At 37.6% G+C, this 26,419-nt stretch overlaps 2 protein-coding genes across 4 annotated transcripts in view; one reads left to right on the top strand and one right to left on the bottom strand.

The window, feature by feature from the left end:
• LOC141905033 (mortality factor 4-like protein 1) overlaps positions 1–26,419 on the bottom strand; it is an 87,989-nt gene that overhangs the window by 43,868 nt on the left and 17,702 nt on the right. Inside the window, exons 2-6 of one of the 3 annotated variants that reach the window (XM_074793750.1) lie at positions 22,708–22,754; positions 17,860–17,927; positions 4,541–4,636; positions 4,108–4,427; positions 895–1,010 (exon numbers count right to left, since the gene is read on the bottom strand). In XM_074793750.1, coding sequence (XP_074649851.1) covers positions 895–1,010; positions 4,108–4,427; positions 4,541–4,636; positions 17,860–17,927; positions 22,708–22,754 — 647 coding nt within the window. Of the gene's footprint in view, positions 1–894; positions 1,011–4,107; positions 4,428–4,540; positions 4,637–7,013; positions 7,036–17,121; positions 17,157–17,859; positions 17,928–22,707; positions 22,755–26,419 lie in introns of those variants that run through there. The other 2 variants (XM_074793751.1, XM_074793752.1) reach the window with 2 other exon arrangements.
• On the top strand, positions 10,914–11,927 carry LOC141905230 (uncharacterized; the record flags this gene model as incomplete). Its single annotated transcript, XM_074794045.1, has 4 exons — positions 10,914–10,958; positions 11,041–11,147; positions 11,714–11,791; positions 11,885–11,927. Coding segments are annotated over exons 1-4 (273 nt in total), but the record flags the coding sequence as incomplete, so codon positions are not given.

Here is a 26,419-nt window from a genome sequence, read left to right as displayed (position 1 = left end):
GGGCAGTCAACATTTTGGATCCGTTGGTATTGATTTATTGAACAGTTTTGATTGACGATATGTAGTACCTATGCAATGCATCACACGCCATCAGTCTGATCATAACTGCTGTGCGCTAATCAATAGACCACATGCACGCAGTAATGTATAGGCACTGCTCACTAGCATGCGGCCCATGTATGAATGCTATTGTTTAAACCACATCGATCCACTATGTTCTTATTCATATCGTGTCAGCATGTGGCCGCCTATAATACTGTAATTAGCAGTACGCACTACAGCATCGATTTTCCAGATGTACGCTCAGGCTATCCATGGCAAGTTGATTATTATAGAACTCACTACAAGTGGCATAACCGATCATAACCCCCTACCCCCTTTATTTTATCATCAAATCTTTATCGATCTTAGAGACCATAAAATTTTTTTAAAATCGGAATTCCGATTGAAGTCGGAAGATTGGGATCCCTTTAAGACATTCGTAATTTTGAGAATTTGCTATTATCGTGAATGAAAAATCTTGATTGCTAAGTGAAACCACAATTGTTTTTCTTCCTATGAGCAATTGAGCATTTGCGATTTATGCATGTATTTTATGGATAGAGACTGGTTGAATGTGTTTCTTAGATTTTGAATTGCCAGTCACATGTTTTGCACGTTTTTTGTATTACAGTAAAATTGCTGAAAGTATATGCCATTGGATAAGCAATTGACACCGCAGAGCTATGCTTCGGGAAGTGTATAACAAATATCCTGGATTAGAGGGAATATTATCAAATTGTCAAACACTCCCATACCGGGAAATATCATTTTGAAATTCTCAAGTTTTTCCCTGTTTCCCAGTACCATGGGAACCATGCTCTGGGAAGTAACAGAAGTAATTTCACAACTTACTTGGCGAATGACCTGTCTACCCACCGATTCAACGGGCTGATCAGCTCCACGAGCTCGCTTCTTACGTAATACTTCTGTTGTTGAGGTTTCTTGTGAACTGACTGGTGTGTTACGCTCTGAAAGATATTCCAACACAATCAAACACCAATATTGAAGACATTTGCATCATAAATTCACCTTTCTGTAGTGGGCTTGTATTAAGTGCTTCATTATGCAATTAATTCATTCAATAACTGAATATTATATCAAGATGTGTAATAATAAATACAGTGAATTTTTCGTAATATCTTCGAGAAACAGCAATTGAACCATCCTTCTTCAAAGATATCCAAACCCAATGATAGTCTGGTTAAACTGACACAGAAAGCAGTCTGTACATTCTTATATTGTATATTAGCCAAATACACATAATGCTCACTGGTAATTTGGTGGTTATACCAACGTTAGGGATGACTGATGATAATGATGATAAGAAAAATGTAGAATAGTGTTGATTTCTTAATTTTTTTAATTACGTCGTTCCATTTCTTTAGTTTGTGCTGTTGTCCTGGCCTCAGTCCACAGGTGCCAGCACCCTCCATAAGTTTTCAAAATGGCCGCCATTGAATTGACGGAAATTTACTCTCACTTTACGGCCGATTTGCACATGGATTAAGATCGTCAGGTGAGGTGTCATAGGTATCAAACAAACAGCGAATCTGTTGTGCATTGATTACAACAAAAATTAGACGGATATCTCAAAAGACCAGTAAATGCCAGACTCACAAAGATTTCATCGAAAAATGACCTTCCCATTCCTAACAGTGGTTTGTGAAAATACTTCAACAAAAAGGCACACGTTCTTCTGCCTGGAAACTACATTTTAGTGCAGTAAATTTTCTAGAAAGCACTTTACATCAGCACTTCATTTATGAAAAGAGGTAAAATAACCAACTTTTGTGACCCCATATTTGTGCTTCGCGCCTGAGGTGATCGCGGTCTGCCCACCACCATCACAGGTGCCTTTTTTGGTCACATTGCCCTTTTTTCTGTTTTTTTTTAATGTACGGGCCTGTACTCATTATTATCTGGTTAGGTCTGCATACTGTCATGCAGCAAAGGTTGCATAAAAAGCTGAGCAGAGTTCTATAATCTTGAGCAAAGGGCCTCAGGCTCAAGCCCCTTTAACCTCTTAACTGTTCATTTAATGTCATCAAATTGGCTCCTCCAGTTTTCAATTATTTTGGTGAACTTTGCACTGTCTTTGAAACCTTTTTTTATGTGCTCAAAATTATTTATGATGATGCTTAATGATCATCTATTTAGATGAAAATTTATTAAGAATTGAATAGGCTTCCTGGACAATGATGCTCTCTAGCCGCCTACCATGCTGGCTGAATCATACTACTGGAATTGTGTCCATTAACTAGTATTGAAACAATGACAATAGCAGCTTGTAGCTAATGTTTCGTTGTTCACTGGACTCATGGTCCATTATTTCTCTCTGTTTTAAAGACGATCTTTTGGCATTTCAACCTGTTCCCCAGGACCATGAGTCCAGTGAACAATGACAAATTAGCTTGAAAGCACTTGCAGCAAGGTAATATGCAAGTGCTTTGAATTTAGTTTATCTCGGATGGTAAGACTGACGAATGGGCCTTTCAACAGAGGACATATACTGACCTAAGAATAAAACTTAAAATAATTCAATTTCACAAGTGCTTTACCACTGTTTTGTTAAATGATTATTTGGGCTGGAACAAAAACTTCAGATAAGATTTTTCTACGAATTATGCAGAATAAAATTGAATAGCCTTGAATCTTTTGGCTCAATAAAGTTGAATTGACCTTGACGTTTTGGATGATGTGTTAAATCTTCATTAATACTGTACCAACTAGAGCGGGTTATTCTACTACTTCTAAAATCTCAGAATTCATGGCTTAGTAGAGTCACAATGGTGGTTTAGAAAGATCGACAGGTATAGCGATTACAAGGTACCCCCCCACACCAAGTGATATAGTTTTGGTAAAATGTTAGGGGGCCAAACGGAGGAAAACTAAATTTCAGCCAATCATTGAGCAAGAATTCTAATAATAGACTATTACTGTATCAAAACAATTTCACAGTACATTATTAGTCATGCAGTCACAGTTAGTGGAGCAATAGACTTGCACCCAACATATCAGAAGTTCGAGTCCTGCGTTTCAACATATTTTGTTCACCTCCAATAGTTCCCAGTCTCCACAGGTACAGGTTATCAAAGTTCATATGGACTCCACAAACAATTTTTTAATGGCGGTGTTCCCAGCAGCTAGCTATATAATATTTAAGGAAATCAAATTCAAGGAACATCTCTGAGCATCTGCGGAGCGGTTTTTTCAGCATTATAGGAGTCATATGCTGACTAAACTATCGCTCATGAATAAAAACAAAAACAACTTTGTTTATTAAACAAAGTAGAATGGCAGAAAATTTCCGGGAATTTTTTTGTTGAAACTTTCGTTTTCCGGAACTCCGGAAACTTCCGGAAATCTGGCAACACTGAAATAGTCCGAAATAGTTAAATTTCATGGTCAATAAATCGAATAGTTTGATATTCTGGACTAAAAAATCACTCTCTATTCCTATGTATTTATCCTCATTTATCTGATCTTTCATTTACTGAATGACTGTAAAAATGGTGTGCTTTGATTCACAGAAAACATACATGACACGATGCTGACATGATACTAACAGAGCTGCCAATCTCAGGTGCGAACCTGGATAATGAACGATTTCATTTATGACGTACACTGTGAAGTTTGTTAGGCAATTGATTTTTGTAAATTGATTGAATTCCAAGATTCACTGCGACCTTTCCAAATTTCACTACCCTTCTCTAAAATTCACAGCTATTCATGCTGTTAATCATTTTTTTCAATTTGCTGCTATTCACTGCTCAAGACGAACCCTGTGAACTACACACGAAGTGAAGGATAAATAAATACTAATGACTACTCTGCGGCTAATTAGAGATATTTTTTTCGATCAGTCAGATCTCAGGTAGATACATCTGATTTCATCTGGATAAGTAATCTTGGAAAGTACAATATTGATGGCATATGATACCCTTTAAAATTTAGATTCATTGATGCCCTGGTTAAACAAGAGGTCCATAAGGTTTATATGGGCGAAGAAGTGTTTAGAATTGACCCCTAACCCTCTATACTATTTTTGTACAAGGATGCACCCACCTGAATGTAATCGTTTGCTTGCTTTTTCAATGGTTGGCGTTGCCGATCGTTCCCGCTCTCGTTCTTTGTCTTTATCTTTATTCGCTCGTTCTCGAGGTGCTTTCTCTCGACTGCTCGATTCTCTGGATGATGTATCTCTTGATTTTTCCTCCTTGTCTCGTCGGTCACGACTGTCTCGAGTTCGACCTGATTCTCGAATCGATTCTGGTTTTGGCTCCTCTTTGTCTTTATCTTTTTTCTTCTTTTCCTGTTCTTGTTTCTCTGATTTCTCCTGTCTTTCTTTTTCTTTTTGTTTAGCTTTCTGTCTCTTCTTTTCACTCCTGAATGTCAGATGAATTCAAGATATTCCTTAAGTCCATAATACATGAGTAATACAAAAGTATTGACAAAAATATAAAAATTCATTTGAATTATATCTATCACACTGACTTACTGTTGGGCTTGGTGAGCTTTGAGCAATTCCTTCTGTTTTACATAACCCTGCTCATTACATTTCAGTATACGTGACTCCAGAACCCATTCATCCCAACTAGAATAGAGAAATAAGCATTATTTTATGGCTTATTCTACAGCAATTCTATTCCAACCCTAGTCCAACTCTAACAAACTGATGAATATCGTTACTAGGGGTACAGGGACATCATGTCCATTTCGTGATATACTTATTTGGACAACTTCAATATTTAACACCTCTTATGAACACATTCACAGAATATGTAATGAGCTAAAATTTTGCAGTTGATTGTGGTTTCAAAGTATGTACAGGGAACAATATAATTCTGTATAGCTATCATAAATTGTTTTTGTCGGTAAGGCCATCCAAAAATAATGGTCTTTTTGCCGTAACTCACCCGACCCCACTCTCAAAGGCATTGAGTGAAAACTTTTTTTCTGGGATTCATTGAAATAAATTTTACTTTTGATAAAATATGGCCGACTGGCCGACCCAGTACCAATGTATGCACTACCTATGTTTGTAGTCAAGTGTGCAACGTGTGAAAACGTGTCTCAGCGTGTGGCCTAGTTAGTTTTCCAGGAAACTGGCAGTGTTCCAATAAGTATCCAATAATTGACTATGTTAAAGCCGGTTATGTTATATATAGCATGCATATCGCTTCATTTTGAACACATGGATGATACTCCAGATGAAGTAAGAATTTTAAAATCATTCATGAAATCAAGGCTATCAGATAAATTTCCCGAGCACAATGCCAATTTGTGTAATTCTTTTCTATATAAAAAGGTGATACAATTGTTTTTTAACAATAATATTTTACAAAAACTAGAGGTCCAGGGACACCATGCCCACTTGGGGAGTGTTTTCAAATGCTCAACAATCTAAGGCCCCCTGGTGAACATATAGAAAAACCAATGACCTTGAAACTCACCACAATTATAGAATATGTCAACACCTACAATTTTGCAATTGATTGTGATAACAAAATATGCGTAGGTATGAATATAATATAGAAATACTAATTGTATAATACTAGTTGTATTATACAACGCCCCCTTGGCCATATACAACAAGAGGACCATAAGGTCCATATCGTCGAAGAAAGTGTTTAAAATTGATTAAATAGTTGTGAGTGGTGTCGTGGTGCTATTATATGCTCTCTGCTATGAACGGTTGAGTAGACTTCCTTCCAACAGATAAACTTTTATTTACTGTTTATACAAGCTGGTATAGATGTCTTCCACGATTACAATGCTGTACAACAACAACAACAGCTAAACTAAACTAAAGCTGAAAATTAACTTTAACTGACAATGCCTGAATTAGGACCAATATATATATAGTGTAGGACCAGTATAAATTTATTTTTTTGCCAAAAACTTTGCACAAAAAAATTTCTACCTACCTACCGACTCATCCTGAAAACTTTAATTGGTGTTACGGCAAACAGACAATTATTTTGGGATGGCCTTACATAGTATGATACTCTTATGTAGCTATTCTGCAATGGCGGATCCAGGGTCAAATGTGAGTACTGCATAGGAATAGGCCTATTATGTCTCCCGAGTAGCTGGCAGAAGGCCTGTTGTCCTAGCGGGGGTTCGGAGATCCTCCCCAAAGAAATTAGGAACTGACGCTATTTTCAGCAATTTAAAGATAGAAATTACCATAAAAACTAGAGGACCAAAGGTCCTGTGCTCTCTAGGTACAGTTTTTTATGATATCGATAAAAACATATTACATTGTTCATTCTAAGGCTTTTTAAATTATGCAGATCTGTTTGGTTTAACAACTGCCCTGGGCACTACGGTGAGACTTGACGCCTTGGACAGTGGTAGGCAGGAACAAATACGTCAGATCGATTTGTTTTGCTTAAGAGTGAAATATGGCCGGTTATAGGACCAATGTCTATCACCTTCAAAGACTTTTTAATAATAATTGGACCGATAACAACTTAAAGGAAAATCGATTATTAAGTTTATTTCATTCAAAATAATAATTGCCCATTGGCCAAAAGATTTGGCCACAGCCTTATGAAGAGCAGAGATGAGATGATTAGTCAAAGTTCAAATTACCAGTAAACGATAGAATACGTTGCAATTTATAACATACAAGTAGATTTGTTGAAGAATAAACCGTAACAGCTACATCGGCGTGTTGCTGATGCTACAATAATTTTGCAGTATGGTAAGACTAATTCAATCGCGACATCTTGTCTGAAGACTGCCGCAATGCAGCTGGGAATCAGAGCGTCATGACGAAAGGCACAATGCTCAACCTCCCCCACACGATGCACATGCAAAGACGGGATCGCTGCGGATAAGCAGTGTCGTGTTCAAAAGAATGACGATTAGTTATATGCTTAACAATACTAGTTCACCTGTTCGGTGTTTTCTATATGCAAATAAGACTAGTATTGCATAAAATTCATCCGAATATTCATACTCACGTTTTATTCACCAAAATAAGCACTGGTGCATCAAAAATCAATTTTAGAATGAAAAATATTTTCAAATTGAAATTTCTATTTTCATACAATATAGATTTAAAATAAAAGTTTGGCAAGGAAAATGTATCTATCGATGGGACGCCGTAGCAGGTGCGCGTAGCTCTGATTGGTTGTTGCCATGCATAAGGGAACCCTGTTAATGAGGAATCGCCAGACACTGACTGATGCTACGCAATAGGTCTGCAGTAAATGAATAAAAGAACACTACACTGCCACACAACTCAGCGATAATGTTGGTCTAACTGTAATAAATTGCCCATGAGCAAAGTGTGGTTTACCTTGAAAGTTAGAGGTTGTTTGGAGTAAGGGCATTGCTTGAAAAATATTTTTAATTCGTGACTTCGAAGTTCTAGAAGTTTATATTGTATTTTATCTTTCTTAAAGAATTATTCTGTAGTCAAATAAGACCAAAGATAAACATTTGTTAATGGTCTACGTCCAAAATCTCGTAGGGTACAGGTTAGCGTGGCATTGGAAACTATTTTATATTTTCCAAAAAATATTTTTCACAAAATGAAAAAATTTTCAAATAAAATTCATATGATGTCACATATCAGAGGGTGGCTGAATATTGAGTCTTGGAAACAAAACCTCTTCCAATGTAGGGCCGCAGAAGCTAAACCACCGCGGCATAGTATTAGATCGTTTTAAATCCTGGAATTTACAACCACAATATTCAGACCTCGACCTATATACCTATAGCTTGCTGCTTAGTATTTTCAGGTCACAAGAAATAACAATTTATTAAATATAGCTGCAAAGCAGCGATAACGGGTTTTCTGCACAGTCTTAGAATCCTGTTCAACGGTGGATTTCGACGAAGCATTTGATAAGGCACAACATCAGCCATTACTAAAAAGGCTATTAGGAAACAGTATCAATGATAGGTCGCCCAAATGGCTCAGCAGTTATCTCTGAACAAAAACTTGTAGCCGAAATCAACGGAACACCTCATCTTGGAATAAGTCGGTCAAACAAGTGGGGTCACGCAAGGTAGTATTCTAAGTTGTCTTCTGTTTAATGTCCTGACAAATGACATACACAGTAATCCAACATATACCAGACCGAGTAAATTTCTAAATCGACCTTAACACGCTGTTCCACCAAAAAACTTAATGTTCCGACAAGAAAATCATGTTCGAATGAAAATAATTCTGTTTGATCGAACAATACGCTTTTTGCTTGAACCAAAAATTTTCTTCATTCTGACAAAAAATGTGTTCGAATAAAAAGCTATGTTATTGTTGAAATGAAAAATTTTTAGTCCCCGCAAAAAAATTTGGTTGAGCGGTAACAATTTTTTCGAACGAATGTTTGAATGAAAACAATTATGTTCGATTGAGCGAAATACTTAATACTTTCGGTTCGGAGAAAAAACTTTTTTCAATATACTTGTTCGAACGAAAAACTTAATGTTCTGACAAGAAAATTCTGTTCAAATTAAAACGATTCTGTTCAATTGAACGATTGTTTGAACGAAAAACCTTTCGTTTGGACAAAAAAAAGTTTGTTCAACTTTGTTCTAACGATTTTTTCAAATTGGTTCAATCGTATAGAATATTATTGGTTCGAACGAAATAAATTTTGTTCCGACGAAAGAATTTTCAAGCGAAAGGTCTTTTGAACGAAAAAAAAAAAGATATTTCTGGTGCTCCGCAGTAACTTAAAGGACTACTGAACAATTTTGTTTTTTCCCTTGAATCAATCCATTAAGATGTAATAAATGATAATCTAATGACCTTAGGTATATTTGTTTTCATTTCGAATACTTTTAAGAGGTTTTTTCTTGCTTTGGCAAACCAAAATATACGTAGTCGCGATGCTCAGCAATCTCGGGTAATCCCCTGTGGTGACGTCAGCGCGAGATGTTGAGAACCCGGAAGTATTATCAGCCTCGTTCAGATAGCGATAACAACAGGAGATAAAGTGATTATAAAAAGATTTTAAAACGATTTTAAACTATGCCACGGCGTTGTGTGTACTACAATTGTCGTACACAAGATTCCTTGTTATACAAATGGCCGCGTGATCCAAATATTGCTAGAGTATGGACTGCTTTTGTGAGTACAAAGCGAGCACAATGGAAGCCTTCGTCATCAAGTGTGCTCTGTAGAAAACATTTCACAACGGAGGCCTTCGACAATTACATGGAGTACAATGCTGGTTTTGCTAATAGGTTTGTATATTAAAAACATCAATCCCATAAAATAAACTGATACCTTGATTCTACAGCTTTTGAAACAAATCATATTTAATTCACTTTCGAGTGACCTGGGCCTAAGTGTGTCATGTATAATCAGGCGACTTGTAATTAGTTTGGAAACAACTGACTATTATGATGCATTTTTCACTTCAGTCTTCGATTAAAGAAAGATTCTGTACCAACTTTGCATCTCAATGATTCTGTTGTGTCGAATTCTGTTGACTCGCCTCAGTAAGCAGATTTTTTGAGTCCGAAGATGCAGAAAGGACGTTCAGCTTTTGAAAAGAGACGGAGGCTAGCGATGGTCAATGATGCGACTCAGCCAAGTGTAGCTGAACCAGAGCTTCAAAGTATTGACTTTGAAATTGATGGTGATGGCGATCTCGATAAGATGTGGGAAACTGTAGCTGTTCAAACTGAACCTATCACATCTAGTAAAGGTAATTACATCCATTCGAAATCATGAATAAGATAGTTGCCTACCTACTTTTAATTTCATATTTCATTTGTTGATTATAGAAATTGAATTAGATTTGATCAGTATTATTCAAAAATATACTTTTAATTTCATATTTCATTTGTTGATTATAGAAATTGAATTGAATTTAATCATTATTATTTAAAAATATTTTTTCAGCAATCCAAACTCTTAAATGGAGACCTAAGTATTTTTGTCAACGTCGACATTTCCCAAAATATTCAAAACCGAAAGTCAAAAGCTACAAAATCAGACGCACCTCAAGTGGGGTTCAATGTTCCCTTCTATCCCCAAAAACAAGACCCAAGAAGCGATACAGAAAGGCTAGTCAGAGCAGTGTCTCATCAAACAAGACAGTTTCTGATGAAGAATATCGTCCAGAGTGCGACACGGAGACTGAATCGGATGATGAATTTCAAGAAGAAAGTTTGAAATTTGAAGAAATGAAGTAAGATGATCATTACATGTAGCCTACCCTCAAGTTAGATATCATGACATAGAAATTTGTATTTGATTTTGTCGAGAGATCAATACTAAGACCTGTGAAATTATAGAAGTATTTTTATTTGCAGGAATGAAGATGACGTTGATTTTCAGGATCAGACCAAGTTTATTGTTTATCAGTCTGCTCTGCTGATACTATTTCAATTCTGCAGTATCTGCAAGGGTGAAAATCTTGTCTCGAAGAGTGTGTCTTCTACCTGTCTGACAGTTAGAACCCAGTGTAAGCTGTGTAACCACAGGACCACATGGAAAAGTGAGCCATCCATCAAGGGTATTCCCGTTACCAGTATATTATTGAGTGTAGGAATACTACTGATAGGAAGCCTAACAGCAAAGGTGATCAGGTTGTTTAAGTAAGTTGAAACCAATGCTTTTCATCAAATTGTGCCTTAATTTTCATCGACTTTTTAAAAATACATTTCAATATATAATTTCAAACATTCATTGTCAATCCAGCTTCATAAAAATTCAGTGCCTTTCAACGCGAACAGTGTATAACCATCATTCGAAATACATCCATGCCGCTATACGACAAGTTTGGGAAAGGAAACGCGAGTCTATGCTTGATAGTCTCAAATCATCTCTACTGTTGATAGGAGGAGATGGACGCTGTGACTCGCCTGGCCACTCGGCAAAGTACTGCTCATACTCGATAATGAATCTGGAGACCAATAAAATAATAACTTCTGAGTTAGTCCAAGTAAGTATGCCTTGCAGTTATTCAGGGTTTATGAATGTGGATTCATTTTTTAGGTATTTTGTTTTTTTAATGTATAATTCAGTCAAATGAAGTGACATCATCAAATGCGATGGAACTAGAAGGCTTAAAAAGATGCGCAGAAAAACTGAAGAAATTCAAAATCACAGCTCTCGTAACTGATATGCATTTGTCCATAGAAAATGGGCACGCGACACTTGGAAAATTCCACATTACTATGATACTTGGCATTGTGTCAAAGGTGCGTAAGTAACACAATTTTGTAAATGGTTTCTTAAGGCTTGTTCACAAAGATCTACGTTTTGTTTATCATTTTATCTGTCAAGCGGTCACAAGAAAACTTGAACGCCTAGGAAAGCAAAAAGACATGGAGGTTATCAAAGAGTGGATACCCAATATCAAAGTCCATTTGTACTGGTGTGCCCGATCCTCAGAATCAGGAGACCACGAGACAATAAAACAGAAATGGCTGACATGCATACAGCATGTTCAAAATAATCATGAGAACTGTCTCCACGCATCATATTCTAAAAAAAAGAAATGGTTAATTCCAGGTATATTTTTCTATTCTCTATTTAATAGCTACCCGGTTAGATAATTAAGTGTAAATAATTGTTTTCATTTTGATTTATTGATCTTTCAATTTCTTAGGATCCAATGTTGCATCTGAATTTGAGAATCTTGCAACTAACACGCGGACAGTTAATCAGATATCCAATATGTGGACAAACCAGCAGTATCGAATGCTTTCATAACATCTTAAATCATTTTGCCCCTAAGATGATACATTTCTCTTACGTCGGAATGCTCAGTAGGTATGTAAATACATGTAAAAATATGAATTTACAAAATCACATCATTGTTCTACCTGGTACATTATCATTCTATCTTCATTTCAATTCCATTAGGATCTGTATAGCAATACTTCACTATAACGGAAATTCTGAACGAAATTCAAGCTGAAACGAAGACTGGTAATCAGCGATGGCAGGTGCACTATCCAAAGTATAAAGATGGTCACGTTTTAAGAAAAATTCTGACAAAAACCACTCATGGTAGGCTGAACCTAACAAAGTGTGATATTATTTACTAAAAATTACTCGGGTTCATTAAAAAAATTTTTTTTTCAGATTACGTCAAGTTATGCTTTGCAGAAGTTTTTAACAACATAAAGAGACGCCCGCATGATTCCTCTAAAATAATTGTACCAGCCACATTGATCGCGGATCGCAAAAGGGTAGTTAAGGATGAAGCGGTAATCTACCATACATCAAGATTCAAGAAGGTTACCGAAAAGGTCAAAGGAAAATCAAAATCAACTGTCCTCGCTACTCAACCTAAAAAGCGATTTCGAAAACTGACTGTCAACACCGAATCTATTGATGAAGTGATTCGCGAGGTTCTGGAAAATGACTTGGTTGACAATTAATAACCACTTGACTATTTACTGCTGTTAATATCATTGTAGTTATTTGAATTCCTTGTTACTCGGCTCAAGATGACATGATTGACAACTTTTTTAATGCAAAATATATACAAATCATTTATTCTTGTAAATTAATAAAATATTTTATACATTGCAACTAAAAATTGCGTTTTAGTTTTCTAATGGAGGTAGACGGAATCCTCTGAATTGCTGATCCTCTTCGAGAACATCTTCTTTTGGGAAATGTGCCCTGATGCATGACACGATACATGCAGGCAATATAACTCTATTGTTTTTGCCGCAGAATACCCAGCACCATCGGACACACTGTCTATATGCAATGTTCATATATTTGTCTGGTAAAGGTCCCTCAAACGCTTAACGGCCATACCGCGAACGAAACCCATACCATGCTGTTTCCAGCACCGAAACATCCAAACACACTGACTGAAATGATGGCGTATCAGTCATGCAAGTGAAATGGTCGTCTCCTGGTCTTGCATTGAGCTGGTCTAATTTACTTTTGACCTTGGGAACCTCATGGCAGCAGATACACTCTGGCTCAGTGTCCAATATCTGGCAATGACACCTAGGAAAGAGAAAATGATTTTGAATTACCACGTTCAGTCTGCAAATTGAAAGTTAAACATCCCTAGAAACTTGCTAACACAAAGATGTATGCTACGCCTCGCTCGAGTAACGTACTACAACAACTATTGTTGAGTTCGATGACAATAACATAGGCCTATTGTGAGCAGTGAGTAATAGGCCTACCACGTTGTAATAAAAGTGTATGGTTAGTTAGACAATACTTTTTCTTAGGAATGCCGTGAATAAAATATTTGACCTTATTATGAATAGTTTTTTTTAAACAATAGTTATTCATTACCATTCATCTTGGCGATCCATGTCTAATCTATTCAGTCTATCCGGCCTGTCATCAGGTCGGTCGCCTCTTCCGAGTCGGATGCATCTGGTTCATATAAATATGGATCTAGAATTGGTTCTGCCACGTTTACAGTCTCCACAGATAATTCACTGCCCGACTCACTGTCTTCCCTTTCAATATAATTATTATCTGACGAAGAATCTTCTGAACTTTCATCGCTGTTGCTTATGTTGTTAATTGTATCCGCCATGTTTGTTTACAAAGTAACTTCTCGCGCTGACGTTTACTCACGTGACCTGCTCATTACACGTGGTCAGAGTAAACAAAACAGCGGAGATCTTACAAAAGTTTATTTTTTTGGTTAAAAAAACTTCATGTAAATACTTTTAGGAGTCAATATGGAATATGTGTTACTTAATCAACAGTATAGTGGAAAAATACGATGCATATTGGAATAGTGTTCAGTAGTCCTTTAAAGCCGGACGTAGGTTGGTCTTGTGACACGATGCAATCCTCGCGTTGCATCGCAAATTTCGGTGCAAGTCGGTTGCAATACGAATGTGTGCGACTAGTTTCTGCCAGTCGCAAGAGCGCGTCGGTTGGTTGTGACAGTCGTATCGCGTCGCAGAAAGTAGAACACGTACGACTCCATGTGACTGGCGTTGCTGAAAGATGAGGACGCCAGTGATATGTCGACATATTCATGTCGATTTGATGCGATATAAATATGGCGACTTGTCGAGTTGGAACGCGACAACTCGAGGCCCTTTATCGCTTCCGTAGATCTTTCATTAAGTAGGATCACTTGAATGATCGCTTTAATATCACTTTAAAAAAAAAAAAGAATCTGCCAAAATGACCTTAATATTCGACACTATATCTACGGAAGCGATAAGGGGCCTCGAGATGTCGCGTTGCATCTCGACAAGTGGCCATATTTATGTCGACATACCGCGATATATCACGTCAAGTCGACATGAATATGTCGATATATCGTGACGTTTTGACGACATATTTCGTTTTCTCAACCATTTTCTCCGCGACAAGTCAACATATTCATGACGACTTGAAACTCAGTCGTCATATTACTGGCATCCTCATCTTACATTTAGACATGTCTTCAAATGATGGCTTGTCTCGTGGAAAATGAGCAAAAAAGCGAAATTTGTCGTGAAAACGTCACGATATGTAGACATATTCATGTGGACTTGACGGGATATATCGACATAAATATGGCGACTTGTCGAGTTTGAACGCGACAACTCGAGGCCCTTTATCGCTTCCGTACTATATCAGATTAATCGACTTCAAAATAGGCGAAAGCATAAGTCTCTATTACGTTATTAATTGGCCTAATTATTCAAAAGCTAATAAAGTATCTAAATATCGTAAATTTTGTTTTGAAGTTCAATCCAATGAGTCCGTTAATAAACGCAACAATTATACTGTGTTTGCTTGAGACAGTAAAGCTCAGTACCGGTAGGCCTAAAGCCGCGTCAAACTCGATAAACACTTCAAGCAACATAGCGAACGATCCCTTTCCCCCACAGCGAACGCTTACTCCGAAAGTCAAGTGTGAGTCCAGCATACGGAAAGGATTGTGTTATATACTTGTATTTAGTAAATACCTCGTGCATTTGACAATAATCGGTATGTACTGTAGGAAATATAGAGTATTGATGGTATTGATATAGAGGTTGAAGCCCGCGGCCGAATAAAGTAATATATTCTTTTATTTTGATACCTCGTCGACATAACAGCTTTTCTCCGCTATATCTCTTCAGCGTGTTTCGTTTAGGCCTACGACTCCCCGGTACACTTATGATTCATCTTAGTAAATACACAGTTAATTTGATAAAGAAAAATAGGTATTGCTAAACTAATTGCATGACGCCCGCAGCCAAATCACTGGTAGTAATAAATTAATTTGTACTCGTTTTTGATTCTCATGATGAGGTGAACCTTGCAGCTGATCCCCGGAACGATGATGTAGTGACACACGTCGATTCGTCGATGTTTACGGCTTGACAGTGCTTTTGAAATCTAAAGTAGTAAATTTCCTGTAGTCAGTGTGCATCGTGTGAAAACGTGCCTCAGACGCGTGGCCTAGTTTTAGTTTCCAAGAAATTGGCTGCCTTCCAAACTACTGCCAATCATTCTAGCGACTGCCGTTATAAAGCTGGTAGTGTATATTCGATGGATTGTTTCGTTTTGAACACATCGTGATGCTCTGGATCTTTTTATCTAGACTATTAGACAAATTCTATATACACAAGGTGAAAAACTTTTTTCGGTGAACTCACAGAGAGACTTGGAGAGACAATTAGTTTGAGTGGCCTAATAGCAAAAATGTGTTCTTAAGCTGGTTCATTACCAATTATCAACAGTCACTTGCCAATCACTAACACTATCAATTTAAATCAATTAATTTGATATTTCTAAGATTGAAAATATGCAATTTCATGTAGGCCTATACACTATTGCTGGCTTTTTTTCGCTGTATCATTTGCTTTTTGAGATTTGCTTTTTTCTGCCATTTTTTGTCTGCAACTGGTTTTCCAAATAATTTTGAAAGCCCTATCTGATTATTTTTGTACATTGACAGGCATAGGTGTAAGGATGTACTGTGGTCAAGTGTGTCACTCATGGCAAGAGTGAAACATAGTTTCTAGTCCTCAATTGTAGTAGGGGGTACCTCGATTCTATGCAATAGGGAACATTGCAGGTTGCCCCTAAAACGGACGTGAGTGCGTTATTATGTGCCCTTGCTCCAATGGAATCCCGCATAAAAATGCCCTTATTTGAAATCAGCACCCTGCCCTTTTTTAATGCTAGATGAAGCACTGCTTTGGGTAATAAATTTGTTAATTTATGCTTGAATTGATAATTGATGTGACAAGAAACGTGCGGTAGATTTCGGAAAGAGGACTTAGAAAAACATGTCGGCTCTTTGAATGGGGCTCAATTTTCGATGTTTACGGCCCGACAGTGCTTTTGTAACGATGATTCTTCAAAATATGCACGGGGTATTTGTATATCGAAGTGAGCTGAATGATATCAGATGGATTGTATCGACAACAGCGTCAAGGTAACAAAGCCTTTGTTCTTTTAGTAAAAATAGTGTGGAAGAAAATAATAATAATAATAATCATGCGGATATCAATAGGGTTTTCTGTGAAATAACAGAAAACCCTAATAATACAATCAAACAGAAAACACAGCGCTCATCTTGTGCTACGATGATTATTCGAGCCAGCCTGTTATCATACCAAACGTGCAATCGTCAAGCAGCGTTACAGCATCACCATATAGTAGTCTGTATCAGCGTGAGTTTGTGTGTGCAACAGTCTAATGTTTAGCGCTCCCTCACACGTGGAGGCCTTGTGTAGTGAATGTTCGCTTCACTTCGATCTCTATAAACACAATCACCGGGTATCAAAACGAAACAATACCTGGGTATGTGCGATATGTGAAATAATTATATTCTCACCAGCAATGAGCATTTAAGATTCGCACATACGGCACCTAGTCCAATGAAACGTTCGCCATTAATGGCTTTCCCATAATTATTTTAGTAGCGCCGGAATTCCCCGTTTATCCCAAAAAAAACAGCCAATCACATTTGCTCGTAGAGACGACGCCTCCCAATCGAGGTCATAGCAATTTTATACGCAAGAGCTAAGAATTTTCCCCCCAGAACAGTTTTTCGTCGAATTTTAACAAAGTTGACTATTTCATCGACGGAGGTTTGTCAATGTCTTCAATCGCATCTATTATACGTCGTTTAACCTGAGAACCAATGAAAAAAATGCTCACATAAAAAAACGTACCGCGATTCAACATGAATTGGCTCAATGCCAAGCTCATACTGCTGACAAAGGTAAACCAAAAATTAAAGGCTTTCAAGGACTTTCCCAGCACAAAACAAGGAATTTAAGACTGCTACGGTACTGACCCGGTGCAAGGTGCCCGTTCACGCCAAGTGATGTAGTCATCCGCAAATCAATTCACCTTGTAAAATAAATTCATCCGAACGAATTATTGATAAAATATTATTCAAAAATCTTCTTAATATCATTGTGATCAACTTCAATCACCATTCAACCCAATATAATGTGAAATAATCTTATACAAAATTATAAAAATTTATACAAATAAAAAGTTGCCGGATCTATTATTTAACCCCATCAATCGGATCTTTCGTTAATTCAATGACTGTAAAAATGGTGTGCATTGGTTCGTGGTAAACATACACGACACGATGCTGACACGTTTGTAATAGTTCTCTCTAGAGCTAACAAATCGACAAGCCGAAGCCTAGAGTGCCCGTGGTACACCGATTCACTAACAGCCAGGTACCACACATGCGACTAGTATCGGAAAGAGAAACATGATACATGTTTGCGTGTAAAGTCACATACAGGCAAACATTGACTAGGCTATATTGAAAATGCTGTGGCTCAAGCGGTACTCAGAGTAGGCTGGATCCACCACTGTTATGTCGTATTAATGTTTCCTTCATCATTTGTCAATACCTGATAATCTCAATAAAATAAAAAAGGACTTACTTTTTATTCCAGCCATTGTAATGCATGAAGTATCGAACTTGTTTGTCTTTAACATCAATTCTTACACACTAGAAATCAAAGTTGACCATCAGTTTATTGAAAATAATTGATGAAATATCGGTACATAAATATATATATGAATTAAATGACTCAGAAATAAGGGTCTTGTAGGCCTTATCATGCCATTTCTCTCAAACAAAATGGTGCTTTAACTGTACATTTCACATTTGTTGAACTAGGGGTCCAGGGGCACCATGCCCACTAAGGAAGTGGTTTCAGATGCTCAACAATCTAACAATTTCAATATTCAGTATGTTGATAAAAATCCAATGACCTTGAAACTCACCACAATCATAGCACAGGTCAGCAGCTACAGTTTTGTAATTGATTGTGTGGTAACAAAATATGCCCAGTTACCAATATGATATAGAATTACTAAGTAATTCTACTATTCAACGCCCCCCTGGCGACCATATGCGAAGCCCAATGACCATGAAACTCACCATTATCATAGAACGTGTCATGAGCTACAACTCTGCAATTGATCATGGTAACAGAATATGCCTAGGTACCAGTGTAATAAGGAAATACTAAGTTATTCTACTGTTCAACGCCCCCTAGTGACCATATAGAATAACAAATGCCCTTGAAACTTACCACAATCATAGACCATGTCATGAGCTAAAACTTTGCAATTGATTGTGGTTACAAAATATGCATAGGTACGAATATAATATAGAAATACTAAGTTATAGTATTGTTCAACACCCCCTGGTGGCCATTCACAACTAGGGGTCCAGGGACACCCACCATGCCCACTTGGGAAGTGGTTTCAAATGCTCAACAATCTAACAATTTCAATATTCAACGCCCTCTGGTGACTATAAGCAAACCCTAAATTATTGTATAATTCAACACCCCCTGGTGGCCATATTCAAAAACCAATGACCTTGAAACTCACCAAAATCATAGAACACGTTATGGGCTACAACTTTCGATTTGATTGTAATAACACAAATGCTAAGGTATCGATATGATGTGGAAAAACTTTTTCCTACCTACGGATGAACACTGATGACACCAAGATGGCCGCCAATTGCGTCATAATTGGCTGACCAAAAATACCTGTCTCAGGTATAAAACATCCCTTTCCAAAGAATACCCATCACAAATTGCAATGAGATATGGCAAACCAGTAGGAAGCTACAGGACCCAGAATCCCTGCCAAAATTGACATTTTTGGGCAGTTAAAAGGTCATAAGACGGCCATCTTGAGTCCGATCAACCCAATTTTTATTCTGATGGGCCATTGGAGAATTCAAATATATACAAAAGATCAAGGTAATTGATCGAAGCGTCTTCAAAATTTCCTAAAAAAACGTGTAAAAAGTGCCGAATTTGGTGAACAACAATGGCTGCCAGTCGGCCATCTTGATTCTGACAGGGCCAGTTTTTGGCTGAAGATCTGTCTAGGGTAGATACATGCGTAACCCAAATACCAAGACATTACATCGAAGCGTCTTCAAAACTCCCCAAAATAACTGGATTCTGTCGACCGACGGACAGTCAAACTTTTTTCCACTTACGGACGAGTACTGATGACACCAAGATGGCCACCAATTGCGTAATAATTGCCTGATCAAATATATCTGTCTCGGGTATAAAATATCCCTTTTCAAAAAATACCCATCAGCAATTGCAATGAAAAATGACAAACCATTATTAGGAAGCTACAGGACTCAGAATTCAGGCCAACATTGACATTTTTGGGCACAGGTTACAGGACGGCCATCTTGAGTCCAATCAACCCAATTTTTCTCATGCTGATGGGCCCTTGGGGGATACATATATACACGAAAGATCAAGGTAATGGATCAAAGCGTCTTCAAAATTTCCCTCGAAAACTAGGGGTCCAGGGACACCATGCGCATTTGGGAAGTCGTTTCAAATGCTTAACAATCTACAATTTCAATATTCAACGCTCCCTGGTGACCATTTACAAAAACCAATGACCTTGAAACTCAACACAATCATAGAATATCTCAGCAGCTATGATTTTTTTATTGATTATGATAGCAAAATATGCCTCGTTACCAATTTAATATGGAAATACTAAGTTATTCTACTATTCAACGCCCCCTGGTGACCATATGCAAAACTCAATGACCTTGAAACTCACCACAATCATAGAACATGTCATGAACAACAACTTTGCAATTGATCATGGTAACAAAATATGACATCTTTGGATACTTAAAAGGTCATAGGACGGCCTTCTTGAGTCTGATCGACCCAATTTTTCTTATGCTGATGGGCCCTGGGGGGATCAAATATATACGAAAGATCAAGGTAATTGATCGAAGCGTTTTCAAAACTTCCCAAAATAATTGGATTCCGTCTACGGACGAACGGACGGACAACAAGTGAACGCAATAGCCCACTGGGACTAAAGTCCCAAGTGGACTAAAAATGTGAACAAAGTGATTTCGACGAAACGACAATGGCTGCCAGTCGGCCATCTTGAAACTGAGAGGGCCAGTTTTGGGCTGAAGATGTGTCTAGGGTAGATACATGTATAAATCAAATATGAAGACATTACCTTGAAGCGTCTTCAAAACTTCCCAAAATAACTGGATTCCGTCTTCGGAAGGACGAACGACGGAAGAAAAGTCCCAAGTGGGCTAAAAATCATATCGATTTACAATATTGGATAATTCATAGTATTTTCTATGCTGAAAATTTCAACCATTAAACCCGTTAAGTGTGGTATTTTAGTAACAATTAAATCTTTGCCAGCCACACCTATTTTTCAGGAAATACTGCGCTTTACCAGGATTTGAGTGTTTTTCAGAGATTTCAGAAAAAAATAACTAGAAGGGATATTTTTATCAATTTTGTTTTATTTTGGGTATCTGGTCTCGCTTTTTCACCTCAAATCAGTAGCATTTCTTTAAGATTGAAACAATCTGTGGCAATCATCAGTGCAGAGGGGGTATTTTGCAGAAAATACACCCATTCATGCCGTCACTAACACGATGCATAGAATGACTGATGATAATCCACTTAAGCAGTAAAAGGCATTAAACTAACTGGTATCATGCGATGAATTCGCCATCTTTCATTTGAGTTAAGAAACAAATCAACCGTACCAGTATGGTTTTGGTAGTCAAGTGATGGGAAATACGGTTTTGGCAGCCAAGTGATGGCAAATATTGCACATACCAGTTTGACAGGCAATGAGTTAACAGCAGGGATAAGATAAGCAGGGAGCGAATATGAAATATACAGGAAACGAGAATGAGACAAAGCCTCGAATGCCCCCGGCCTGAAATTCACCGCCACGTGAAGTGACAGGGATTGTGGTAAATGCGTTAGAAATATCATGGCCACAATTATTTCTATAAAAATGATATTAGAGAACATGTGTACAAAGTGTAAATAATTTATCAACATTGCAGCCTCTAGGCTGTTTTCCCCTGATGGCCATAATTTTAATTGGTCAACAATTGCAGCCTCTAGTTATAATTTGGATTGAATCAAGCCAATTTTAAATAGAGTTCTGGCCCAAGTGATACCCTACTTGTGTACCAAGTTTGAAATAATTCAGTCAACAATTGCAGCCTCTAGGCTATTAACGTCATTTTTCATGTCGGCTCCCTGGTGGCCATTATTCGAATCGAATTGACCCAATTTTAAATAGCATTCGGGGCTAAGTGATACTCTACTTGTGTACCAAGTTTGAAAAGAATCGGTCAAAAATTGTGGCATCTAGGCTGTTAACGGGGTTCTTCATGTCGGCCCCCCTGGTGGCAATAATTTGAATTGAATCAACCCAATTTTTAATAGGGTTTTGGCCACTATATCCCACTAGTGTACCAAGTTTGAAATGAATAGGTCAACAATTGCGGCCTTGAGGCTATTAACGTCATTTTCATGTCGGCCTCCTGTTGGCCATTATTCGGATCGAATCGACCCAATTTTAGATAGGCTTCAGTCCCAAGTGATATCCTACTTGTGTACCACGTTTAAATAATTCGGTCAACAATTGCGACTTCTATGCAGTTAACGTCATTGTTCATGTTGGCCCCCTGGTGGCCATAATTTGAATCGAATCTACCCAGTTTTAAATGGAGTTCTGGCCCAAGTGATTTCCTACTTGTGTACTAAGTTTGAAATGAATCGGTCAACAATTGCGCCCTCTAGGCTGTTAACGTCATTTTAGATGTCGGCCCCCTGGTGGCCATAATTTGAATCGAATCGACCCAATTTTAAAGAGGGTGCTGGCCCAAGTGATATCCTACTTGTGTACCAAGTTTGAAATGAATCGGTCAAAAATTGCGCCCTCTAGGCTGTTAACGTCATTTTACATGTCGGCCCCCTGGTGGCCATAATTTGAAACGAATCAACCTAATTTAAAAAATGTTGTTTTTAGTTCGGATTTCTCTGTAAAAACCGATTGGAAGACTGGATTCGAATACCACAAAATGCACAGTCCCTTAGCAATGGAGCGAATTTTTTAGAACAAGCGCGCCGGTTTCACAGCATCACTATGGGTCGAGTCCCGGTCGAGTCCCGCGCTGTCCACGTGTTACAAAACGACCATTCCGCGAAACTCGAGTACTGAATAAATAACTCAAAATTTTTGCAGATTCTTGGGATAAAATGCGGTTTTAACATATCTTATCTTTTTATGTGTCTTTTACTCCCGCTTTTCAAACATTATTCCCTTTTGAAAGTCGAGTAAAATTCATATACATACTATAATCCATCTACTATAGTTGAGCCGGGGGCATAAGCATATGGTTAAGTGCCTACTATACACCCAAATTTTAGCGAGAGGTAACTTACCTTAGCCTCATATAGTAATGGTCCATGAAAGCAAAGTACCTTCTCACCTAATAGAGTAACAGACAAGAACTGAATTATTAAAAGTATTGTAGGCCCCATTCTCAAATTACGTGTTTTTAACATGGTCTGTGTCATCCTGATGATACGGGGTGTTCCTGGTTGGTACTAGGCCCTATGATTCATCTTGTAGTTGGCAGTGCAGCCATTACATAGTAAGCCATTGCTCAAAATTGATCAATAGGCAGAGTTTGTTCAGATTGCCAGCCAAACAGGAACTGCGTTATTCTGAAACTAGATTCAATTTTCTATCAAATTGCTATGCTGAAAAATGAAAATATCTAATGGTTGAAGAGATATTAAGGTGGTCCACCAGGAAATTGACTGAATATTTCAGGAACGGGGAAAGAGGAGCATAAACCCCTTCCAGAATTTATATAGGCCTAGTTTAATCGGGTTTAATCCATCTGGGATAGGCCTACTTCTATTGCCTTATGTGTGAGTGCCCTTTGTTAAGTCTAATTAGGCTTGTCACTGGACAGCAATGCATGTAACATATATAGGGTTAATAAGCGCACAGCGAACACCGAATGCGCGAGCCGGAAGCTCTTTAAGTTAATCGCGCATGAGGCAAATTCAAATTTTCTATATTTTTCCATACAGTCCTTCTCAAAAAGTGTCGTTTATATCCGGGACACATCTATATATTAACAAATATTTACAAAGAAAATTTACAAACAATGTCAAAAATGTTTTTAGTTCGGATTTCTCCCTAGAAACCGATTGGAAGACTGGATTCGAATCCCACCAAAAGCACAGTCCCTCAGCAACGGTGCGAATTTTTTAGAATAACAAGCATGCCGGTTTCACAGCATCACTAAGGGTCGAGTCCCGGAGAATTACGAGCACGCGGTCTACGTGTTACAAAACAACTGTCCCGCGAAACACGAGTACTGAATAAATAACTCAAAATTTTTGCAGATTCTTGGGATAAAATGCGGTTTTAACATATCTTATCTTTTTACGTGTCTTTTACCCCATTTTTCAAACATTATTCACTTTTGTGTGTCGAGTAAAATTCATATAGGTACTATAATCCATATTTAAAGTAGTTCCCTTAATTCTGAATAATTAACTCAAAATTTTTGCAGATCCTTGGGATAAAATGCGGTTTTAACATATCTTTTTACGTGTCTTTTACTCCCATTTTTCAATATATTCTTCCTTATAGGGAGGGGGTGAGTGTTATATGTATTAAAACGTGGAGCTCTGTGGTCTAGTGGAAAGACGCAACGCTAGCCATACGCTGGCCTGGGTTTGAATCCTGCTAGATCCTCATGTATCTATCACTGAACTCAACATTTCCCTTGAATTTTCATAGCCGCACACTTTAGCGCATTCATGGCGTTAAATGAGCCAATCAGCAACGATGTACGGTCAATCAGCATATGTAGACACCCTGCTGTATACGACTAAAGTCTATTTATTTTCGATTGTCCTCAATCTTTTTGGGATATTTCGCTTCATTTTCGCTGTGCATACCTCAAATAGGTCTCTCAGTAGGGTTGCGCAGTCCACATAAATCGTCATTTTCATTTTCATATAACGATGAGAACGACCGCCATTTTGTTCGTGTTTGTTTATTCCTTTATGCAACAAGAAGCTCCTCCCTCCCCAATGATATAATTGAAGCATCCCTGCCTCATTGCGCATGCGTGCAACGGCTCATTTGCATAAAGAAACAAACAAACACGAACAAAATGGCGGTCGTTTCCACCGATTTAAGGCCATATAAAATAAATTACTTGATTCGTATCAGTGCCCATACAGAGTTTAGCGGCTGCCTGGAGTTTTTTCATATTTTATATATAAAACATAAAACTTCCGCCTGGGATAACAAATCACACTTGCAACATTTTATAGGCCTATACAAAAGTCATCTATTAGCTGCCAGAACATGCAAACACTTATGAAGTTTATTGATAATTGAAAGCTAGCTCTGGCACACATAACGTTCAAAGTAACGTTCATTGTTTGCGAAATTAGAAGTGGCAAATAAGATTTGTTTTGTTTTGACCCGTGCTATGAAGACTAGCAAGACCTCTAATAGAGGTCTTGCTAGTCTTCATATATCATTGAGCCTCCCTCCTCGATGATTTTTTTCACAACTTCTGATGAGAATCAAGTACCGGTAATTTTTTCTATATGGCCTAAAGCTCAATTTTTCGAAAATATTCATCAATCCTTCAAAACAGCGCAAAATGGATATAAAAACGATGATTTATCTGGATTGCACAACCCTACTGATTCGATTAAGACCTCTTCGAGGTATGCACACCGAAAATTAAGCGAGATATCCCGAAAAGGACGAAGAAAATCGAAACTAAATTGACTTTAAAGGCCGACTTAAATGGAGGTCCAAAAACCCACCGGTTGGTACTTGAGATATGCAGTGCAGGCCACATCCCACTAGCAACTAACAAGCAGTAGTTTGTTTAAAGTGTTTACTTTACACACCAGTATCGCACAGTATCACAGTGACACATAAAAAAAAACTATTTTCATATCTGTTTGATATCATTTTGGTCATAGTAATCTTCTTAATTAGAATTCACTGATTTTGTAGATGTTTTTGATAAGAATTCCTCCAGTAATAATGGAGTTGAACACAAAATCTGTATTTTCAATGTATTCAATTTTTGTCCGATTTTGATGAAATTTTCACACATTGTTACTGATGAGGAGTTAAGATGACAAATAAATTTTCAGTTTGATACAACTTTCAGGTCAAAAGTTTTCTAACCCCCAAAATTACGCACTAGAGAGCTGCAACTGTTTTGTTTACATAAGTTTATGACTACAGGTCACTGTGCTCTCTGTGGTGAGGTGAATAACTCCTCCCAGCTTGTCATTCAAAGATTTGAAAATTTGAAGAATGTGCTAAGTAAATTGCTAATTTATGCATGAAGGAGGGCTTAAACTAAATTTTAAGCCATTACATGTTTACACATAGGCCTATCCCAGAAAAAAAGGAGGGTCCAAATCGGTTCACTGACGGAGCTATTAGGGAAATACCAGTTTCAACACTGGAGCTCTTGACTGCTCCATGGGTTCAGAGGTACGGCGATGTCTGACAGATGATGGGCTTTTTATACTCGAAGTCGGCCTTTAAATATGGAAGTGGATATTTTGCCAATGCGGCATCATTTCCACTTGGGAAGTGGTTTCAAATGATCAACAATCTAACAATTTCAATATTCCATGCCCCCTGGTGACCATATTCAAAAACCAATGACCTTGAAACTCACCACAATCATAGAATATCTCAGCAGCTATGATTTTTTTATTGATTGTGATAACAAAATATGCCTCGTTACCGATTTAATATGGAAATACTAAGTTTTTCTACTATTCAACGCCCCCTGGTGACAATATGCAAAACCCAAAACCCAATGAAACTCACCACAATCAGAGAACATGTCATGAACTACAACTTTGCAATTGATCATGGTAACAAAATATGCGTAGGTACCAAATCTAATAAGAAATACAAAGTTATTCTACTATTCAACACCCCCTGGTGACCACATAGAAAAACAAATGTCTTTAAAACTCACCAAAATCATAGACAATGTCATGAGCTACAACTTTGCAATTGATTGTGGTAACAAATTATGCTTATGCAGCTATCAATGTTATGTCTGACCCCCCCTAG

Source organism: Tubulanus polymorphus, chromosome 5 (genome assembly GCF_964204645.1).
Source record: "Tubulanus polymorphus chromosome 5, tnTubPoly1.2, whole genome shotgun sequence".
NCBI classification, from domain to species: Eukaryota; Metazoa; Nemertea; class Palaeonemertea; order Tubulaniformes; family Tubulanidae; genus Tubulanus; species Tubulanus polymorphus.
This window is presented reverse-complemented; position numbering and strand designations above follow the sequence as displayed.